Source organism: Cibotium barometz, chromosome 29 (genome assembly GCF_041138505.1).
Source record: "Cibotium barometz isolate CiBa-2024 chromosome 29, ASM4113850v1, whole genome shotgun sequence".
Lineage (NCBI taxonomy): Eukaryota > Viridiplantae > Streptophyta > Polypodiopsida > Cyatheales > Cibotiaceae > Cibotium > Cibotium barometz.
This window is the reverse complement of record NC_141074.1, coordinates 37,925,443-37,946,793: the sequence shown is the minus strand read 5'-3', so window position 1 is coordinate 37,946,793 and position 21,351 is coordinate 37,925,443. Positions and strand designations below refer to the sequence as shown.

The 21,351-nt window shown below is 45.3% G+C and overlaps 1 protein-coding gene across 2 annotated transcripts in view; it reads left to right on the top strand.

Moving 5' to 3' along the window:
• The window catches only part of DEG8 (Trypsin family protein with PDZ domain-containing protein), a 75,962-nt gene that overhangs the window by 34,469 nt on the left and 20,142 nt on the right, over positions 1 to 21,351 (top strand). For both annotated transcript variants that reach the window (XM_086823228.1, XM_086823226.1), the window contains exon 6: positions 8,940 to 9,015. In XM_086823228.1, coding sequence (XP_086679354.1) covers positions 8,940 to 9,015 — 76 coding nt within the window. The remainder of the gene's footprint in view (positions 1 to 8,939; positions 9,016 to 21,351) is intronic.

The following is a 21,351-nucleotide window of genomic DNA, read 5'->3' as shown; positions in this document are numbered from 1 at the left end:
TGCTCGCCTGTGCTCTTAGTACAAAAGAAAGATGGTTCTTGGCGCATGTGTATAGATTACAGGGCGCTAAACAAGAATACCATCAAGAATTGATTCCCTATTCTGAGGATCGATGACATATTGGAGCCGCTTACAGGGCTCAACAGTCTTTAGTTGGATAGACTTGAAAAGCGTGTATCATCAGATACGCATTAGACCCGAGGATGTGCACAAGATAGCATTTCGGACCACTTTTGGGCTATATGAGTTCTTAGTTATGCCCTTTGGTTTGACAAATGCTCTTGCCACATTTAACAGGATGATGGACAGGATTTTCCGGCCTCATAGAGCGTTTGTGGACACATTCTTTGATGATATGATTGTGCATTCACACACAGAGGAGGAGCATAGGAAGCATTTGGCCATTGTGTTTGAAGAACTCCGGAAGCATAGGCTGGTCATTAATGGGAAGAAGAGTGAGTTCTTCTTGGAAGAGATTCACTTCTTGGGACATATTGTGTCTAAGCATGGAGTCCGTATGGATCCTTCGATTCTTCGAAAGTGGAAGCAATTCTCAGTTGGCCAGATTTGAGGACCGTGCATCATGTACGCAGTTTTTTGGGATTGTGTTCCTATTACAGGCGGTACATACGATATTTTGCTAAGATTGCTTCGCCCCTTCATGCCTTAACAAAGAAGGCAACTCCGTTTAGATGGGCTGATTAGGAAATTGCAGCCTTTAAAAAGCTTAAAGAAAAGCTTACTTCCGATCCCGTATTGGTATTACCGGATCTCCGAAAGGCTTTTGTTGTCCGGTGTGATGTATTTGGAAACAGCATTGGGGCAGTTCTCATGCAGGAAGAACATGTGATAGCATATGAGAGTCGTATATCGCAGAATGCCGAGAAGCATTTGCAGGTTTATGAGAAAGAGATGTTGGCTGTAATTCATGCTCTTTCTACATGGAAACACTATTTGCTTGGGGCTGATTTCACTGTGCAGACAGATCATCAGACTTTTCGTTATTTCCTCACGCAAACTAAACTTTCTGAGAAGCATATACGATGGGCTAACTTTTTGTCTATGTTTCACTTTCAGATTGTTCATGTGGAAGGCAAAAAGAATGTTGTGGTAGATGCATTGTCACGCAAACCACCAATGTCACTTGCTTATCATCATGAGCTTGATGAGATGAAAGAGCAGTATGCCCATGATGAGGATTTTGGAAGGCTCTATGATCAGATGTCTGAGGGTCAGCGGCATGATACGACTCAAGGTTATGATTGAAAGTCATGCTCCATCGTATGCAGGTCATAGAGGTATTGACGCCACGGTAAAAGCAGTTGAGACTTTTCTTTTATTGGCCGACCTTGAGAAGAGATGTTGATGCTTTTGTTAGGCAATGTATCGTATGTCAGAAGGTGAAGTTTGACCGTCAAAAGACACCAGGGTTACTTCAGCCTTTACCTATTCTAGATAGACCATGGGAGAGCATTGCCATGGATTTTATATTTGATCTTCCAAGGACACAAACGGGGAATGATGGCATTTGGACTATCATATGCAGGTTCAATAAGCAGGCTCATTTCATTCCCGTGGGTAAGACGATCAAAGTTGATCATATGGTGAAGTTGTTCATGGCGAACATCTTCAAGGATCAAGTTGTTCATGGCGAATATCTTCAAGGATCATAGCTTGCCTTCGTCTCTCATTAGTGACCGTGATCCACGGATGACGAGTTTATTCTGGAGAGGGTTGTTTGACAACATGGGTACAACTCTCAAGTTTTCATCTTCGTTTCATCCACAAACAGATGGTCAATCGGAAGAGGCTAATTCTACAGTGTTAGATCTTCTTAAGTGTCAGAGCACAAGCAACCAAATCACTGGAGGATTCATAATGCATTTCATGTGAGTCTACTTAGACCTTTCCATGGGGATGTACGTGAGGATGTATCAGATGAGGCTCGGTCGGAAGTTGAGGAACTTGATAAGGTTCTTATTCCAGAGCAGATACTTTCACATAAGGAAAGAAAGGTACGAGGTAAAGTTTCCCATCGCTATCTTGTGAAGTTCAAGAACTATTCACCAATGGATGCGAAGTGGATGGAGGAAGGTGACTTAACAGATTCACCTCAGGTTTTGCAGCTTTATCTCGATGCCTTTGAGTTGGAGCCGGCTCATTCAGGTTCAGCAGAGAGTCTGGAGCATTACCTGATGCTCAAGAGGGGGGTAGCACCTCCAGTCCCTTGATACAGACAGGCTCAGATGACATCTAGAGGTCGCTTGGTGCAGCTTTTGTCTCACCCGAAGGTACTGATGGCTGACAGTACATCTGTTTATGGGACTTCTATGATATATGTGTACTAGTCACATTGGATGTTGTGGTTGTGTGTTAACAGTGGTATACAACTTGGACTACTACTACACCATTGGTTTGCAATGAATGTTGCTACATATGCATGGCTTAGAGAGATTGGGACACTGATCTTGCCATATTGTACTTTTCACTTTGGATATTTTGCTGTATCACCAGATTGCAATTGAGGACGCTTGCCATTTTTCAAGAGGGGGGTATGTCATGACCCTATGAAAGTGGAACAGCATAAGTGTGAGCATGGTGGTTGGTGAGCAAGATAAATGCCAGATAAATTTTTAAAGATGCATACTTGGGTGTTCGGACAAAAGTAATATGTGTGAACAGCCCCAAGTGTGAAAGGGGACCAAGGTTTTTAACTTTCTAAGGTTAACAAATCTTGGATGGCCCTACTAGGATATTTATGGAGAGAGGTTACTCCACTTTTGGAGTACACGCCTCCCTCTCCATCTCTCTCTCTCTCTCTCTCTTGCTTTTTGGAGAAGAAGGAGTCGACTGGCTAGGTGGAACTGGTCGCCTGCAGGAAGCCGTACACGTGTGCTGCAGGTACAGTTTTGTACGGATAGCCGGCGCATCACACAGTCGTACACGTGTGCTGCAGGTACTATCTGGTTGCGCTGCGTGGAGAGAGACTGGCCGGCGCATCACACAGGCGGGTACATCTGTCCAGCTGTGCAGGCAGCGCATCAGTTAGGCGGCTGCAGGTACAGTTTTGTACGGGCAAGTACAGGTGGGTACAGTCCGATCCAATCCAGCAGTTCAGGCGGTGCATCAGTCAGGCGGCTGCTGGGTGAATAGTACAGACAGGTACACACGTGTGTTGCAAGTACAAATCTGTACGGACAGGTGCACACGGTGTGCTGTAGAGTTGCTGACACAGGTGGCTGCAAGTACAGACTGGTACGGTCAATCCATCCGGTGCAGAACTGCACATAACAGTTGGTAAACTCTGAACATATCTTTCTCTCTTTCTTTCCACTGGCTTATGTCTGCTCTACAGAGTTGTTTCTTTTGGCCCTTTGTGAGAGGAGGGGTATGGCAGTTTGATGGGTGGAAACAGAGTTGGACAGTGGATTTGTACTTGGGCTGAGTTTAAAGCCATGAACATGGAACAGCCAGATGCATGCTCAAGGCTGCCCTGTTGTATTGTCTTGGTTGATTAGAGGAGACCACAGTGTGTTGCTTTCATGGGACACAGATCTGTATGTGAATCCTCTATGCTAAGAGGTCTTGAGGGCTGCCAGATTGGACATGCAGGTTTACTTTCCTTGAGTGGCTCTGTTGTACTCAATTAAACTTTCCATTGAATTTGAATAAAGAAATACCGAAAGGGGCGCCAAGCTTTGGGGCCAACAGGTGTCGTTTTTCTTTTTGTTCTGGAGCATTCTAGCTCCTGTTCATTTGTTATTTGTCTGGACTACAATTGGATAGGTGACTGCTAGTCTACCGCACTTTGGTTTCTACCAGAGGCCGGTTTCTTCCCCCTACTAGCTCAGTACTTTCATAGTTTATTTCATGTTCATTTTGTCCTTTTTTTTCTGGACATCCAGAAGACACTGACAGTTGTACATTGATTTGTCTCATAGGTTGAGTTCGGCCTCTAGTAGACGTTAATACAGCTTTCTTTCTCTCTCTCTCTATCACTTTCTGATCACATTGACCCTCTCTTAAAAAAAAAAAGAAAAAAAAAGAAAGAGACTTCTATTAAGTATGAGAAAAACATACAACAATCAATCACAGCTATAAGCTGGAAAAGAATAGAATCACCCCAATATGTAAGGTGATTTCAACCACTGAGGAGCATCATGATGCCATGTAAGACGTGTGGTACTAAAGGAAAAGAAAATGCCATGGTCCCATTCCCACATAAATATCACACGCTTCGCCTGTGGAAAACGAGAGGGCTCCTGAATGCGAGCCCAAGTAGCCATAAGAGTATGGATGATATCACCCCATATAGTACTAATGCACTGAGACCCAAAAATCTGGACGCCCTCAATAGCCTCCGTGTATCTAGCTCTTCAGATTTGCCATGTTGTAATACTGACAATAATCTCCCAACTGGTGTCAATCCTGTGTCTAGGGGGTGTATAATCAGAGTGAGGAACATCCAGTCACCATAACCATAGCCATAGCCATGGGTGAGTCTGGCAACAATACCCTCTGCTGCCCATCCCTCCCAAGAAACCTGCAATCCCTTTTCCTGCTACACTACAACTGCTAGCCGAGGCCCCGACTCCTTGTGCAGCAGTAGCATCCTTGAAGGTGGAGCATTTCGTTGCAATCTTTCTCCGTCGTGCCCATGAGCTCGAGGAGGAAGGTAACTGCAGGTAGGGCTACCATGTGAACAGGGCTGCTTGCCTGATGCAGATGAAACCTGTGCAATGCAAGGGGTGCAGGTCCTGGCATTGTTAGCAGATCTGTAGCTGATGCTAGACAGCAAACTGGTTTGCTGAGTTCTGATGTCCACAAAGTACCTTTGAACTTTGTCCTCCAGTGTCTGAAAAAAAAAAAAGCTTCCTTCAGTGTATTTTTCAAGGGAGAATACCTCTATGAATGAAAATAGCAGAATCTGTACCATTGCCCTTGTAAAAAAGCTGCGGATCGGACTGGGAGCGCCAAGCAACTGCTCCCCAAGTCACATGCATGGCTCGGCTACTCAATTTGCCCATAAGTTGGGCTACAGAACCCCAAATCTGCTGTGCAGTGCTGCATCCCCATAAACAATGTTGTACGGTCTCAGAATCTGCCGCACACCTAGGACAAGAAGGTGCTACACCGAAAACTGATCTCCACTGATTGGTGGGGAGACCACCATGTAAGAATAACCAAAAGAAATGAGAGATCTGGCTCCTTCGTATGAGCGCCAAAGTCTATGCCAATATCTGCACTGTATCACTGGAGAAATATCATAGCTCTCCCAATGAGGCCTGAGAGTAGGGATCCTATGTATCTATCGAGTGAGGAGAAGCCTGGCATTTTGGACAGTGAAACTGAAAAAAGGAAGGCTTTTCAAAGGATCGAAGGCATCAATCCACTCCCACTCTCCTGGATCCCACTGAAGATATCTGATAGGACTACCACCATATAACCACAAACACCAAGAGCCATGAGTCACTATCTGAGGAGAAGGGTCAATGAACCAGTGCTTCCCCGAGCGACCAACAATCCTCACTGGACTAACCCTAGTATCTGGGATGATCTCCTCCATACTACATCTCCTGAGTCCTCATCTCCCACCAGGCATGATAGAGTAAATGAGGCAATCTGTATCCTCCTGGCCAAGGAGAGCAATGACTTGCAGAGGTGTGCCTATCCTCGAAAAAACTCCCGGCCAACTCGGATGATAGTCTCCGTGAAAGGTCCCAGAAAGCCACTCATGCGGAATAGCTGCATCAATCTGATCAATACGAATGCCAGAGCCCCTAAGGTGTTGAATGGATGCAGCTCTCCGATCCTCCGCAACAATCTCTGCCATGAATGGAGAGTATAAACCTCTCCCAAGACGCTCTTTCAAGAGGATGCACCAAGCCCTCATGTCCACCTCTTTTATCCGTTGGCATCTCAACCATGCTAAAATCCCCACCAATAATCCAATGGTCGGCAAGAGGCATCAATGTAGTGAGAGATTTCCAAAAGGCAATCCTCACACCCCTATGGTTAGGAGCATAGAGCTTGAGAATACCAATGTAGTGAGAGATTTCCAAAAGGCAATCCTCACACCCTGCATAAGAAGGATCCACTGCGCTCTCGCACGCAAAATGACACCATGTCCAATGATGCAAGGCAAGATCAAAGCTGAAACAGAGATACAAACACCATCCTTGGTACCAACAACCGGTGGCCAAAAGGTGTGTCCCGAGAGAAGCTTGCCTAATCTCCCACACTGACTAGCATCCAGTTTATGCTCTTGCAAGAGCAATACATCCATAGGTCCACCTATGGGTCTTTACAATTTGTTTCTGCCGATGCGGAAAAAAACCCCCAAGACCTTGAATGTTCCAAGAGACAATCCTCAGAGAAGGAACGACCAGATCTCATGGTCGACGAAGGACCCCCTTAAGAGGCGGAACTACGTCTCGCATAGGTAAGGGAGGAAAAATCTGACGATGTAAACCTTACCTCTCTCTCCCACTCCGGGGAAAAGCCAGGGCTAGTCCTCAGAACTGGAGAGGTGCCATGACAATGCGAATGCGCAACATCATCCTCAAGGGTACAATCATCCTGTAACTGTAATGTAGCATCCTCCTGTGAGGGATCCAGATCATGTGCCTGCAAGGCCTCATCCTCCAAAGAAGGATCAACATCCTGTGAGGCAAAAGTTGGATAGGGGTTAGGGTGTTCCACAAGGGGTGTGGGTGAAGGGGCAGGTATGAGGGTTCGAGGGTGCCTGCCATCCCTAACCACAACCCAACGCTGTGTGGTCTGCTGTGTCAAAGGAGCAGCTGGAGTCTCGGCATCTGCAGAAGGCCTCTGATGGGCAAGACCACACCGCCTCCTAACATGGCCCCTCGATCTGGGACAATCTCTAGCAATGTGACCCTGTCGCGACGACAAATCCAACACTGGTCAGGTCTGCCTGCAATCTCCATCCTCTGGCGGAAATGAGATCTGTTAGGTCTCTGAAGCATAACATGACCATCAGTAATCGATGGATCAGGAACAAGCTCAAGGACCTGGGGTACACCATCAAGAGTGGCGGTAATGGCCACGGAAGCTGAGGCGGGAGAGCTCGGAAGGATTGGTACCGCTAGAACCTAGCCAAAGGATGCGCCTATGGAAGCTAAAAGCTTCCAAATAGGACCGAGGAAGAGCAAGGAACCGTAGTGAGACCGGGGTAAGGCGATGATCCTCCACCACTGGATCAAAGCCCACCTGGTATTGAAAGAAGAAAATCTTCCTAGGACCAAGAGGGAAGGGGCTGCCAGCCAAAGCCTGAGAAGTAGCTTCTGAGGAATGAAAGTCCACCTGGAAGAAGCCTCGACCAAGCAAACGAGTATCTTGAAAGTGCACAATCAGCTCCGAAGGGAGAGCTGCTAGAAGCCATTCACGGGCCTGCGAACGAGAGGGGTGGGAACCACAAACTCTCGCAACAAGGGTGGTCTGGACCTCAAGGTCAATGTCGTGCTGAAGAGAGGTGAGCTCGTCTTGTGAAAAATAGATGATTCTCCCGGCCAGTGGGGGTGACGAGAGATTGGCTGCGGCAGAAGAAGCTATAAAACCAATCAAGAAAAGTGGGCGGCCGACTTGAATCTAGATAAAATTGCTGCTGAAAAAGAGGCAGGTGCAAAGTGAATCTAGATAAAATTGCTGCTGAAAAAGAGGCAGCAGAAGAAGCTATAAAACCAATCAAGAAAAGTGGGCGGCTGACTTGAATCTAGATAAAATTGCTGCTGAAAAAGAGGCGGGTGCAAAGTGAATCTAGATAAAATTGCTGCTGAAAAAGAGGCGGCAGAAGAAGCTATAAAACCAATCAAGAAAAGTGGGCGGCCGACTTGAATTTAGATAAAATTGCTGCTGAAAAAGAGGGGGACAGAGGCGGGAGCTGAAGGGCGGGAGCAGCTGGGGTAGCAAGGGCAATGGGGCAGGCGGGGGCAGCAGAGGGGCTGGTGGGGGCAGCAGATGGGGAGGCGGGGGCAGCAAAAGGGGCTGGCGGATGCTGAAGAAAGGCAGGCGGGGGCAACAAAAGGGGCTGGCGGGGGCTGAAGAAAGGCAAGCGAGGGCAGCAGAGGGGCAGGCGGGGGGTTGCAGATGGGCAGGCAGGGGCCACAGAGGGCAGGCGGGGAGCAGCAGAGGAGCAGGCGGGGGCAGAAGAGGGACAGGCGGGGGCAGCAGCGCAAGTTCACCTTCACGACTTTTCCATTGACCCTCTCTTCAATTGATATACCAAAGCTATTTTTTCCTTTTTTCTTTTTCATTTTTTTGACATCTGGTTGTTCATGGATCATATGTACTCTTTCTTAGTCTCATAGACCCTTTAGGTCTTTTTTAGATGTTTAATACAAGCTCTCTCTCTCTCTCTCTCTCTCTCTCTCTCTCTCTCTCTCTTTGTGCACAGTTTTTTCTCTCTGCGGTTGATTATTCATCATGGATACATTGTACTTCATTTGGTCTCGTAGAACCTTGAGGTCTTTTGTAGATGTTAATAGAACTTTCTTTCTTTCTCATCACCTAGACCCTCTCTTTAATTGGCCTCAATAAAAGTTCTCTAGGGCTTAAAACCCAAGAAGTGCATTTTTGGAGCTAGTCACATCAACAACATGGCATACACCTCTATGCATTGTTGTGTGTACATCTTTGTTTATGTTCCAACTTGAGCATGCACACCCAAAAAACAAAAAGAAATGCATACGACCCACATCACATACTTGGCTGTTCTTGTTCGAAATTTCAGGTGTATATAGGTTTTTTAAATGTAAAAAGCTGAGCTAAACTCGAGCAGGTTTTTGACTATGCTCTTCTCATGGCATTTTCTAGCTGTTTCAAAGAATTGTGTGAGAATGTGCTTTATTTTGTCATGTTGTAGATTTGAATACTAGTACATTTTCTTTGTTTTTTATGGCCCTCTATTATATCTGTTGCAGTTATTGGCAGTGCTCTATCTAAAAGCCTTGGTCCTGGCCAACTGGTTGCACGGGTAACACTCCTCACGTCAGACGGGTATGTGTTACATTCATTTCTTAGAAAAATGAAGGAAAGGGGCATGGTTTTTGTTGAAGAAGATAGTAAGAATCACTGGATTTATTTGCTTTTGTTTGATTCCAAGCAGTGGGGGTGTGTGGCAAAGGCAGTAAGATTTGACACATTCAATGGTCTTAGGAACCTGGCATGCTATGCCAGGTTGTGAATTTGTTGACCATCTACTCCTAAGGAGTCCGTAGTTTGAGGAGCCCACGGGGGCACGACAAGTGTCTTTGGGACTGATTTGATAGTGTTTTAGCCAGAAGGCAAGCCCCAGAAAGTCATTCGGAGTTCTCATAGTGAATGGCAGGATTGTTTTCCATGGCCCAGGTAGTGAAATCCCAAGCAATTGTTTTCCATTATAGCGATGAGTGTCTTACACCAAATCTGTTGTGATGGCAAACAACTTCACTGGATCTTGAGCATAGTGTCTTGTTTTAACAGTGGGGAGTTAAGTACCCAATGTAGTGGGTTGTTGACCATCTCCCACAAAGAGTCCCTAGGATGAGAGGAATGTCAAGAGGCTATGGGGGAGTGACAAGTGTCTCTGAACTGATACCTTAATGTTCTAGCTAGAGGGCAGCCCTGGTTGCCAAGCACCTGGTACTGGGCCACAGCGAGCAAGAAGCCAGAAGAAGGGTGTGCCTGGCAATGGCTCAAGGAATTTGTGAATTTGTCAAAATTGTCAAAGTAGATGAAGAGGGCTGTGGAATAGGTTTTGATGAAGGCTTCTCTAGGCATGGAAGAGGCTGACTGCAAATTTGAATGATCAAGAGTTGGGTTCTTTCACATTTGCATCCATAATGATGTATCTATGAATCTCTACGCATGTACCTCCCAACTTGGTGGGTGCAATGCTCCATCTGAAGTTTGGAAGGTACTTCCAAGAGTATATAGAGTACCAATGCTGAGATAGACCTATGTGAGGTCACAATTTCCAGGTTGTAAAGGTGTACTGAATACTCTTTCTTCTTTCCTTAATTGAAACTCCAGTTTTTGTGCATGGACTTGATACCGCACCCACTTGTGAGGTTGGTCACCAACATTGTGATGAAGTTGAAAAGCTTTGCACTCCTTGATCCGGTGCCACGTATACATAATCATTCTTTGCAGCCACCTAAAGAGCAAAGTTAGAGGCCGTATATGGACAGTTTGGAGCAGTTTTGACAGCCCTGTAGGTGCGGGCAAGTTTTGGGCACAATATGAACACATTTATGACATTTTTGATGTCTTTATATGGGTTGAAAAGGGCTGACTTGAATACGACTTGCTATCACAATCCCTATATTAAGGTAGGTCAAGGTTCAATTATAAGAATTCAGAGACAGGGATACAGAGCCAAGACCAGGGCATGCATTCACAACATTTGGACCAACCAAGTACAATTCTAAATCAGCGTTTTCCATTAAGTCACAGAGGAGGATAGTAACCTAAAGTTTATGCATAACATTCATGGCTTAGATCCTATTTTGGATCTTTGCCAATCATTGTAATTACTCATTCAGTTAGTAACTGTTAACATACAGAAGGAGTAGGGTAGGTAAAGAGTCTCGCTCTTTTTTTTTTTCGTGAAATGGTGTTTTATATTATATGTAAAAATTTACATCAGCCACATGGCTCACACAAAACCTATGGCCCCAAAAAAACCCCCCACAAAAGATCCTCTAAAGGATCATGACCATGCCTACCACACTTTTGGCTCTCTCTCTCTCTCTCATGTCTATGTGAGCTTCTCCATCCTGCACCTAACCCTAATGTGCAGGTTTGTGTGTGTGTGTGAGTCCAACACCAACAATTGGTATCAGAGCCCCCTCTGGAAGTTCAATCCTGGCCGACCAGATTTCCAGCACTGCAGTCGCCTATGAATTTCCGTCGGCCAGATCCGTTGACTGTGAGTTTCCGTCGGCTAGATCCGTCACATGTGGATTTCCGTCTGCTGCCGTCCGTCTCCTCCTAGCGCCACCTCAGCCGGCGGCACTAGTGGCTAGAGGTCCGCCGTTGCCCGTTCTGCCCAGCCTCTTCAGCGGTGCTACTGCGCAGACCTCTGCCGCCGCCGCTTTCTGCCTCCTGGTCCCGACGGAGTTAGTGCGGGGACCTCCGCCTCCTCCTCGCCCAGTGGCTGCGTCCTTTGCAGCCGACTGTGCACGCAGAGATCTTCGACCGTCGGCTGCGACAGCCCCGCACACGCTACGGCTACGCCTCCACGCCCCCGTCTCCCACATCGAGCTCTATCCAAGCGTTCAGCTTCGTCGAGGCGTTCCGCTCCCAGCAGCATGCAGCTCAGCCAGGAGTTCAATTCTGTACAGCGTGCAGCTTACGCGCCGCCACGTGCAGTTCCCTGTCCGGCCTCGATTCCATCCCGTCGCCAGCTTGTACCTGCTCGCCTGACACCCTCGCGCCTACAACTCCTCCGCTTGCACATCCGTAATACGTGCAGGTACTTTTATTTCAAAAAATTAAAAAAATTTAAAAAAAAACTTTGCAGGCATTCTGGTGCAGGTTCAGCAACTTTTGGGGGTTTGCCGAAATTCCCCTCTGGATAGAAACTTGCAGGAGGTAGAATGGAAGAAGAGTACCTGTTGGAGAGTTGCCCAAATCAATTTGCAGACATTTTGATACAGTGTTCGGATACCTTGGGGGGTTTCTCAATTTGATGACAAATTGGACAAATTGAACATGCTGCTTTGCTTAGAATTTTGGGGTTTTTCAGATTGAGGTCAAAATCAGCAAATTGAGCCTCTTTCAATTGCAAAAATTTGGGGCTTTTGTAAAAATTGGGCAATTGACTGCACATTGAAGCAATTGTAGTGCATAAAAATTAGGGCTTTTGAGATTGGAGCATGTAATTGGGCATTACAGCTGTGATTTGTCGCATATGTATACACATTGTGTGTAATTGGACAATTTGGTGCAGGTTTACACTTGCTTCAGTTTGCAGACAAACATTTGCCAAGGACATTTGGTTGCCTGGCAGTGCACATTGGTGCTTGGTTTGCTTGCAGGTATATTTTGTTGACATGGCTCAAAATGCTACAGATGTAGATGTAGTGTCCAGGCTTATGGCATTAGTGACATTTGCCCTTCTTTCTGGGCTTGTTTGCATCCCCTTTGTCAGACTTTTCACCACCAGAAGAGGGCTGTCCATGACCAGCCTTGCTAGACTGTTGTCCCCCATGCTTAAAGCTCTTTGCTTTACCCTTATCCTTGGCTGTAAATGCCTTGTCTCCACCACGGTTGCTCGATAAGTTTGCTCTTTTTTGCTCTTCCTACAAGAGTAAACCCACTAGCTCTTCAAAAGTGACGGATCACCACCTCCTCGCATAGAGAGGTTGAGAGAGGTGTGAAAGCCCAAGTAGGAAGGTGGTAAAGAATGAAGAGTGTTAGTGACCAACTGTCTGTCTCAGATAACCTCATCAATGTTAAGCAATTGTTCCTGCAAATCTTTCACTTTGGTGAGATGATCTGCCATGGAGTCACCCTCATCCATAGAAAGAAGATCCAATTGCCTCTTCAAGTAGGCAACTCTTGCCTCGTTGCGTACCTGATACATTGCTTCCAATGTGTCCCATGCAAGCTTCGATGTCTTGCAAGAACGAATGTGCGGAATAATAGTCCTTTTCACTGAAAGGGCTATCAATGACATGGCATGTGCATCCCTAGAGTCCCATCTCTTCTGCTCTTGTGTGGGAGCAGGTTCTACTTCAAGAGCTCTTTGAGCACCTCCCCTTTGAGGCGTGGTTGGCTGTATGGTAAGTGGGCGTGTGTTGTCACCACACACGATGCCCCAAAGCCCTTTGGCTACCAGCAAATAACGGATCATGAAACTCCAGAGGGAGTAGTTAGATCCATCCAACTTGTCCTCCTGGGTGAGCACACCATAAGTGAATGTAGTAAGCGGATTGCAAAAGAGAAAAGGAAAGAAGCAGGCAATGCAGTAGCAGACTCTTCTGATGACAAAGCACAGCAATCAGCTAATGTAATTTAGGAAGTGTATACTTTTTTGGTCACATACACTAGTGGCACACCAAGTGCTTTAGACAATGATATGTCTTGCATTGCATCTGACAGACAGGATGTATCATGGTATTTTGATAGTGGTGCTTGGAGCCACATCACTTCATGCAAAGATGTATTTTAGCACTTGGTTTATGCTTCAAATGGCCGCACTGTATCATGTGCAGATCATACCACATATCCAGTAAAGGGAATTGGCAATGTCATACTTATTGCAGCCAATGGTGCCAATATATGTATGAAAAATGTATTGTATGTTCCACGGATAAAGAAAAATCTGCTCTCCGTCTCAGCCATAAACGACCAAGGTTCAAAGGTTGAATTTGAAGATGGAAAGTGTTTAGTAAAAGACCTATCAAAGAGTTATGAAATAGTCACTTCTGGAACATGATACAAAGTCTTGTATAAGCTGGACAGCTATGACAAGCGTACTTATGATGCAAATATAGTGGCTGCCCACACTCCTTCTATGCATGATGCAGAGCTATGGCATGCTCGTTTTGGGCATGTAATTTTTCAGAGTTTGATGCTTTTGCAGAAGCATCATATGGTTGATGATATGCCGCCTCTTGAGTCTCCACCAAGACATGTATGTGAGGGGTGTATTTTGGGAAAGATGCAACGAAAACCATTCCCCAAAGATGGAGCTGTTAGAGCTGAAAATAAATTACAGCTCATACATAGTGATGTATGTGGTCCAATGCGGACACCATCCATAGGGGGGCATCTTTACTTTGTCACATTCATTGATGACTACTCCAGGTTTGCTTGGGTTTACCCTTTGAAAGCAAAAGAAGAGGTGTTTACATTCTTTCGACACTTTGTAGCAATGGCTGAAAATATGTGTGGATGTATAAGTCCAAACACTCCTCTCAGATAGAGGTGGAGAATACATGTCAAATGCAAATAGATCTCTCATGGAGATGGCCAGATGCATGGTGAAAGCACAAAAGTTGCCTCACAATTTTTGGATGGAAGCTATAATGTGTGCAACTCATGTGTTGGACAGGTGTCCAACAAAAGCTTTGAAAACCATAACACCATTTGAGGCTTGGTATAGCCGAAAGCCAACAATGGATTATATGTGTACATTTGGGTGTTGGCATATGCACATGTGCCAGAACAACTCCGAACAAAGCTAGATGACAAAGCAATGAAATGCTTTTGTGGGCTACAACAATGAGAGCAAAGGATACCGTCTTTATAATCCAACAACATGAAGGATTTTTGTCAGTAGAGATGTGGTATTTGCTGAAAATTCAGAACAGCCCATGTACAGCTTGTATAAAAGTAATGATACAGGCATACAAGACATGTTTGATGGACTATTATCCATTGCAATTAGGGGGGATTCAGATCAGCCAGCCCCTACACAAGAAAATCCTCATGTAGAACATGTGGAACAGCCAGCCATTCAGGTCCCTTCTATGGAAGAAGTGGAAGATATTGTCAGGGAAGAGCAAACAGCCATAGACACAGCCAAGTCAGTGTTAAGATGGTTGCTGAAAACTTTGCAAGAAAGCAAACTTGCAGCTCCACTCACAGGTAGAACAAGTGCTAGTTCCAGCGATGCATTGAATATACATCGTGGGGAGTCTGCATTAGCCATGGGTGGTCTCTTTGATTCAGAAGAGCCTTCTTCTTATGAAGAAGCACATGAGAATGAGCATTGGGTGCAAGCTATGCAAGCTGAAATCTCTTTCATCATGAAAAACAATTCTTGGGATCTTGTGGAATTGCCTAAAGGCAAGCATGTCATTGGAACAAAGTGGGTGTACAAAGTCAAAAGGAAGTCTGATGGTACTATTGACAAGTACAAAGCAAGACTTGTGGCTAAAGGCTACTCCCCAAAAAAGGGAATAGATTATGAGGAGACTTTTGCTCCTACTTCGAGAATGACCACAATAAGATCAGTGATTGCATTGGTTGCACATAAAGGATGGAAAGTGCATGAACTGGACATCAAAACTGCATTCTTAAATGGGGATTTACAGGAGGAAGTATATGTAAATCAGTCCATTGGTTTTGTAGTTCCTGGTGAGGAACATAAAGTATGCAGGTTACACAAAGCATTGTATGGGTTAAAGCAAGCTCCAAGAGCTTGGTATGATAAAATACATGCTCATCTAACCAACCAAGGTTATGTGAATAGTCCAGCTGAAAGCACATTGTATGTGAAGAAAACCGGTGCCAATATTCTCATAGTCATCTTGTATGTAGATGACATGCTCATTACAGGTACTAGCAAAGCACAAATTTCAGATTTCAAAGCTGATTTGAAATCTGAATTTGATATGTCAGATTTGGGGCCTTTACACTACTACCTCGGCATACAGTTTATGCATACAGATGATGGCATTGTTATGCAGCAAACTAAGTACATAAAAAGTTTGCTAAAAAGGTTTCACATGGATGAATGTAAGCCCATTTCTTTTCCAGTAGAACCAAGTGTACGACTTACTATGCATGATATTGGAGAGCCTTTTGAGGCTGGCATTTACAGCCAGGCAGTGGGATGTCTCATTTACTTGTGTAACACGAGGCGAGACATATCTTTTGGGGTGTCTTTGTTGAGCAAATTCATGCACAGCCCAGGCACAAAGCATTGGCAAGCAGTCAAACGAATTTTTCATTATCTTCAAGGTACCCTGGATCTTGGTTTGTTCTATCCCAGGGGGGGCAGCTTGCAGCTTTATGCAACAGTGATTCAGATTGGGCTGGTGATTATGATACCAGGCAATCCACTAGTGGGAATTGTTTTTTTCTTGGCAGTTAATGCATATCTTGGTTGAGTAAAAAGCAACCCACTGTTGCGACATCTACTTGTGAGGCTGAGTACAGGGCAATCTTCACAGCTACAGTAGATTGTGTATGGTTGAGGAGATTATTGGCCGATCTTCGTGAGTGTCAGTAGACACCCACCACCATTCTCACTGATAGCCAGAGTGCTATGGTTGTGGCACGAAATCCAGTATTTCATGCACGTACCAAGCACATTGAGATTCATTATCACTATGTCAGAGAGAGGTTACATGCAGGGGAGATCAGTTTATCTTATTGCCCTACAGAGGATAATGTTGCAGATCTATTCACAAAGGCTTTACCTCGAGAAAAGTTTGAAGCTTTCCGCAAAGCTTTGGACTTACTCTCATACAGAGAGTGATCTGCTACCTTGTACAGGTTCACACTTCCACCACAGGGGGGGGATTTGTAGGCATATGCTCACTTCTGGTAGTGCTATGTGTGAACAGGGCTTAACCAAGGGCACTTTTTCCCATGTGGTTTTTCCCCTTGGATATCAAGTGTGAAAGGACACTCTACGTATAATATTTTGTACTTCTATATTATATGGATGTGACACACATGCAAGGGTTGACTTGCATTTTGTGGCTACCACACTTTTGGTTCTCTCTCTCTCATTTCTGTGTGAGCTTTTCTATCTTGCACGTAACCCTAATGTGCAAGTTTGTGTGTGTGTGAGTCCAACACCAACACCTCTTTCAGCAACCAGATCTCAGTTGTTCCCTTCATCAGATGAAAGCATAGCAATTAGCAAAACTTTCTTTATTATTCAAAGCAAGCTGATTGAAAACAATTAGTGCTCAGCTGGGCAACTGTGAGTGGACCTGAACCACGGACATGCCACCTACCCTATAGCTGGCTTATTATTGATGAGCTGAGAAACGGTCATCCTAATCAGTAGGGGTAGGGTTTAGGAGAGTTTATCAGCACTTTAATCCGTAAAGGAGTAGATCTGGCTGTGAGTATTAGGCAGGACACCCAAAAGGGGAAAAAAAGGGCTATGCACCAAAACAAGTGCCTACATTTTGGAGGTCTATAAATAAAACCCCGCTCCCTCATTCGACACATCTACAAGTCTTTTGAAGGTCTATTTATAGAATCTCTCTCTATTGATTCTACACAGCCACAAGTCTTTTGGAGCTGCCTGTCAGTCCCTCAGCCCCTTGGTCAGCAGATTTTGGCTACAGATCCCTGCCTAGAACCAGGCCAAAACCTGCAGTAAAGGTGGACATCTATAGGACCTTAAATGTACATGAATAGTTGGAGGAGCAGTTGATTCAGCCCACTCCAGTCCCTCAGCGCCTGGGTCAGCAGATTTTGGCTTACAGAACCCTGCCTAGAACCAGGCCAAAACCTGCAGTAAACATCTATAGGGCATTTAACGCACATCTATAGTTGGAGGAACAGAGAAGACATGCTTCTGTGTTTGTTGCTTGGTTGTGCATAGAGAGTCTTTGTTTTTGCAGTTTACTTTTGCATTGCATATCATTCTCTTTTTGTAAAGCAAATATTTGGTAGGTACTAGGGGGGAATGCCCCGGTTTAATCATGGGAGCCCAGGATGGGCACAAGCCAGCGATGGGAGCTCATCAACAGCTTAGCATCTTAGCAGATCTAGTGTGCTTGCTGCAGTGAGACCATTGATGGAGTGACTTCCCCACCTGTGGAGATCATCCGAGCCATAGGGGTGGATCTCATTCACACCCTGAGAGGGTGCTTGCAGCGCTTGACCGGTGTGCCAGAGCACATGCAACAGAGGCGAGAGGCGTTCCTTTGCGCTTGGATCCCGGACCTTTCCTATCCAAGGAGGACTGAGGAGTTTCTTGGCATTATAGGGCCCCCGTGTGGCTTCCCCCCCCTCCCCCTTTGATGTAACCTCCTGCTCCCCCTTTAATGTCTTTGTATATATAGACTACATTTTTGCAGTGTTTGTACTCTGCCACTCTGGCAAGCTTTTTCTTTAACTAACGAAAGGATAAAAGGTACCAGGGGGGGGAAGGAAAGGTGACATGGTGGTTTTTTTAGGGGGGACAATGCACCCTGGCTATTGAGACCAGTGTGATGTGTGGATGATGTGGTATCTAATGGCTATTTGTAATGAATCACAGCATCAATTCCTTGTTTAATAGCAATTATGTGTGTGATTATCGTAGAGGTGCAGGGCACCGGAAAAACAACTGCCAGATTTTCCTACGGCATCAGCAAGAATTACAGGGTCAGTTGGGAGAATCCACAGAAATCAGCTAACCAAGTGTAAACGTGGTACAGCTGGAAGAAGAAAAGCCGGAGGTAATGACAGTGGCTAGGTCACAAAAGGCGGAGGCGTTAGCTCCAAAAAAGCCGGAAGATAAGAAAAGTAAAGCGGTCTCATGGGAAGACCAGGCAACAGTGACAACTGAGGCCACGAGGATGGTGCAGCTCAAGCTACATCAGGAAAAGGCAATAAGAGAAATGCTGAGCAGACCAAAGTGAGGCTGCTACCAAGAACAAAGGAAGGAGATTGGAATGCTGGAGTACTTTACAGGGCTAGGGTAGTTTACTGCTGATGATTTTTAAGATGTGTACTTTGGAAATCGGATTTGCACTCAGCATTTTGTACATGAGAACTTTAATGTGGACATACAAATATGAGCAAGTGTGCGAGTACATGTTTTCATACTTGTGTTATGTGCATGGATACTCATTTGTGTACATGTGCATGTGTGTTTGCATGATTGAATTGTGTCATAGTTTTGGGACATGGAGAAATGGAGACTGCATTTTCTAAGTGGAAGAAACTGGGAAACACCATGTGAGCAAGGGGGGTACACGCTGGGGAGAAGAAAGGAGAGGACGAGAGAGGAAGATGGAAAGAAATGGAAGAGGGAAGGAAGGAAGAAGAGAAAAACTGCGAGTCATTCTTTTTTTCCGGAAACGTGACTTCTATTATATATGAAAAAAATTTATAAGAAGGGAGATTTCAGACCAAGCAAGGGGGAAATCTCAACCAATCGGGTGCCTTGTGCTGCCAACAAGGTCCCATATGAGAGAGTGAAAAAATGCCATGACTCCATTCTCTCATGAATTGGCCACGTTTTCTCTGTGCAGCCCTTGAAGATCCCCGAATCCATAATATACAAAAAAGAAAAGCCGAGTTTGAGACTGAGAGTTGGAGCTCGCACCATATGCGTGTGCACCTGCCCACTCCTCTATGCCTCTCTGCCCTCCTCCTCTCCATAGCCTCCACCGCATTCCTCTTTTTAGTCTTCCCCCCACCCCCCCCTTGTGCTGTCTGCATGCCACTTATCCTCCCTCCTGTCTTCCCATCTAGGTGTTTGTCACTCACGGGGTTCCACTCAAGCAGCGGGTCCTTCTGTGGCGATATCTGGTGGGGGCCCTCCTAGTGGATGTCCTTCTGGCTGCCCGACGTATTGTCTCCTCGGTTTGCCCTACTTGTTCGCATCCGCGTGAGACGGTCCTATGTCTTCTCTGGGCTTGTCCTACCGCTCGAGATTTCTTGGCTCGTTTGACAACTCTTCTCCACAATTTCTGAGCATTTCCTTTTGCAGGCACTTTTGGCTATTTGGTAGATATCCCTCTACCCCCAATTATGCTCTCTTTCTTTCGTGGTGCCGTTATTTGGCATTATGGAGTTTATACCATGCCCATAGCACTTAGTTGTTTGGGCACACTTCAGTGGATGTCTTCGCCTTTTTCAAATTCTCCTTGCTCCAGTCTCTCCAAGATGCACACTTTCTTGGAGACCTGGAGACCTTTCCACGGCCGAGTTGGATGTGTTTTATCGTTTCTAGTTTTCTGTAGTAGCTGCTTCATGTTGGGGCAGCTATGAATGTACATTGCATTTATAATGAAACAGTGGTTTTCACAAAAAAAAGTGTGTGTGTGTGTGTGTATGTATTTATTTATGTATGTATACATATGTATATATACATGCATACACATAGTGACATACATTTCGAAGGTTTCGAATGGATGAATCCAGTGCAACGAAGGGCAAGCTTTGGGTCATTAGAAGGTAGTTCTCTAAGCGTTTTTTAGTGGGATAGGAGAATCATTAGTTTAGGGTATGTATGTAGCCAAGTGGAGTTACATAGGGACATGATTTTCTTTCAGTTTTGATGTTTTTTAGACCAAGGGGAGTTAACTGCACATGGACATGATTTTCCCTTGCAATTGCCTATTGGCAAGTTCCAGGGGCGTCTTTGGACCAAGAGGGCAACGTCAAAAAACCTCAAAAACCTAAAAATCAAAAAGAAGAAGAAAGAAAATGAAACCTGAAATTTGGGCAAAACTGTCGTACTGTATAGAGTTTCGAGGGTTTTTGGAACTGTTTCAAAGTTTCAAGGTTTTGAGGTTTCAAAAGTTAGAAATGGGTGTTTTTGTGACTATGATCCAAGATCAAGTCATTCCATACAATGGGCTGCCTGTAAGCCTCTTCAATTGACTGCGGAGGAATATGAACCAAGAAGCTCCTTATGCAATCCCAAGCTCACAGAAGAGACCTCACCAAGGGCGAAGAAGGTGGGCGGTGCTTTGCATCCAAGAAGATAAAACATGGGCTGTCAATCCAATCACCTCCCCTGATCGGAATGCACCTTGTAATCTGCTGCATAAGGAAGTCCTTTCAAGGCTCAGTGTCAGGAAGAAATCCTCCGACTTCCAGCTTACAAAGTAAAGCCTTACATTGTACCTCTGGGTCAATGATGTTCAATCCTCCCCCTTGCGTAGGCATAATAATGGTGTCCCAAGCCACTCCCACGGTGGTGTGTACAGTGCCATCTAATCTTGACCAAAGGAAGTTCCAGATGAGCTACCGAAGTTGACCAATGCATCCCTTATGAAAAACCCAGCACGACATGACAAACCAAGCAGTTGCTATAGCAAGGCTCTAGAGACCAAATCAAGCTTCTTGCTACTCGAATGCTGATGCTCATGAGCACATGAGCGAACTGTTGTGTAGGCGAGATGTCAATGCCAACTTGACAACCAAGGTATCTGGTAGTGCATCCTCTCTCAATCCAAGTAAACTCCATATCCAAACCCCAATTTGTCTGTGGAGAGTTATAATCCATAATCCCGCAGATTTGTGACAATTAATGGAGGTGCATGCTGCAAAACAAAACATCTCCAATGTAGTGCGAAAAGCACACAAGCATGCCTACTAAGCCTCCAAAAACATAGTAGTATCATCTGCTAACTCAGAGTCCGGTAACTCCTCTGTGCACACTGCAATGGGGCATGCTGCTTGAGGCGCGAAACCCTTGGGGTAACTCTATCTCCAATGTAGTGTGAAAAGCACACAAGCATGCCTACTAAGCCTCCAAAAACATAGTAGTATCATCTGCTAACACAGAGTCCGGTAACTCCTCTGTGCACAGTGCAATGGGGCATGCTGCTTGAGGCGCAAAACCCTTGGGATAACTCTAAGAAACTTGCTCATAGTCTCTGCTACTATAAGGTAAAGTAGTGGAGCTAAGGGGCATCCTTGCCTCATGGAACG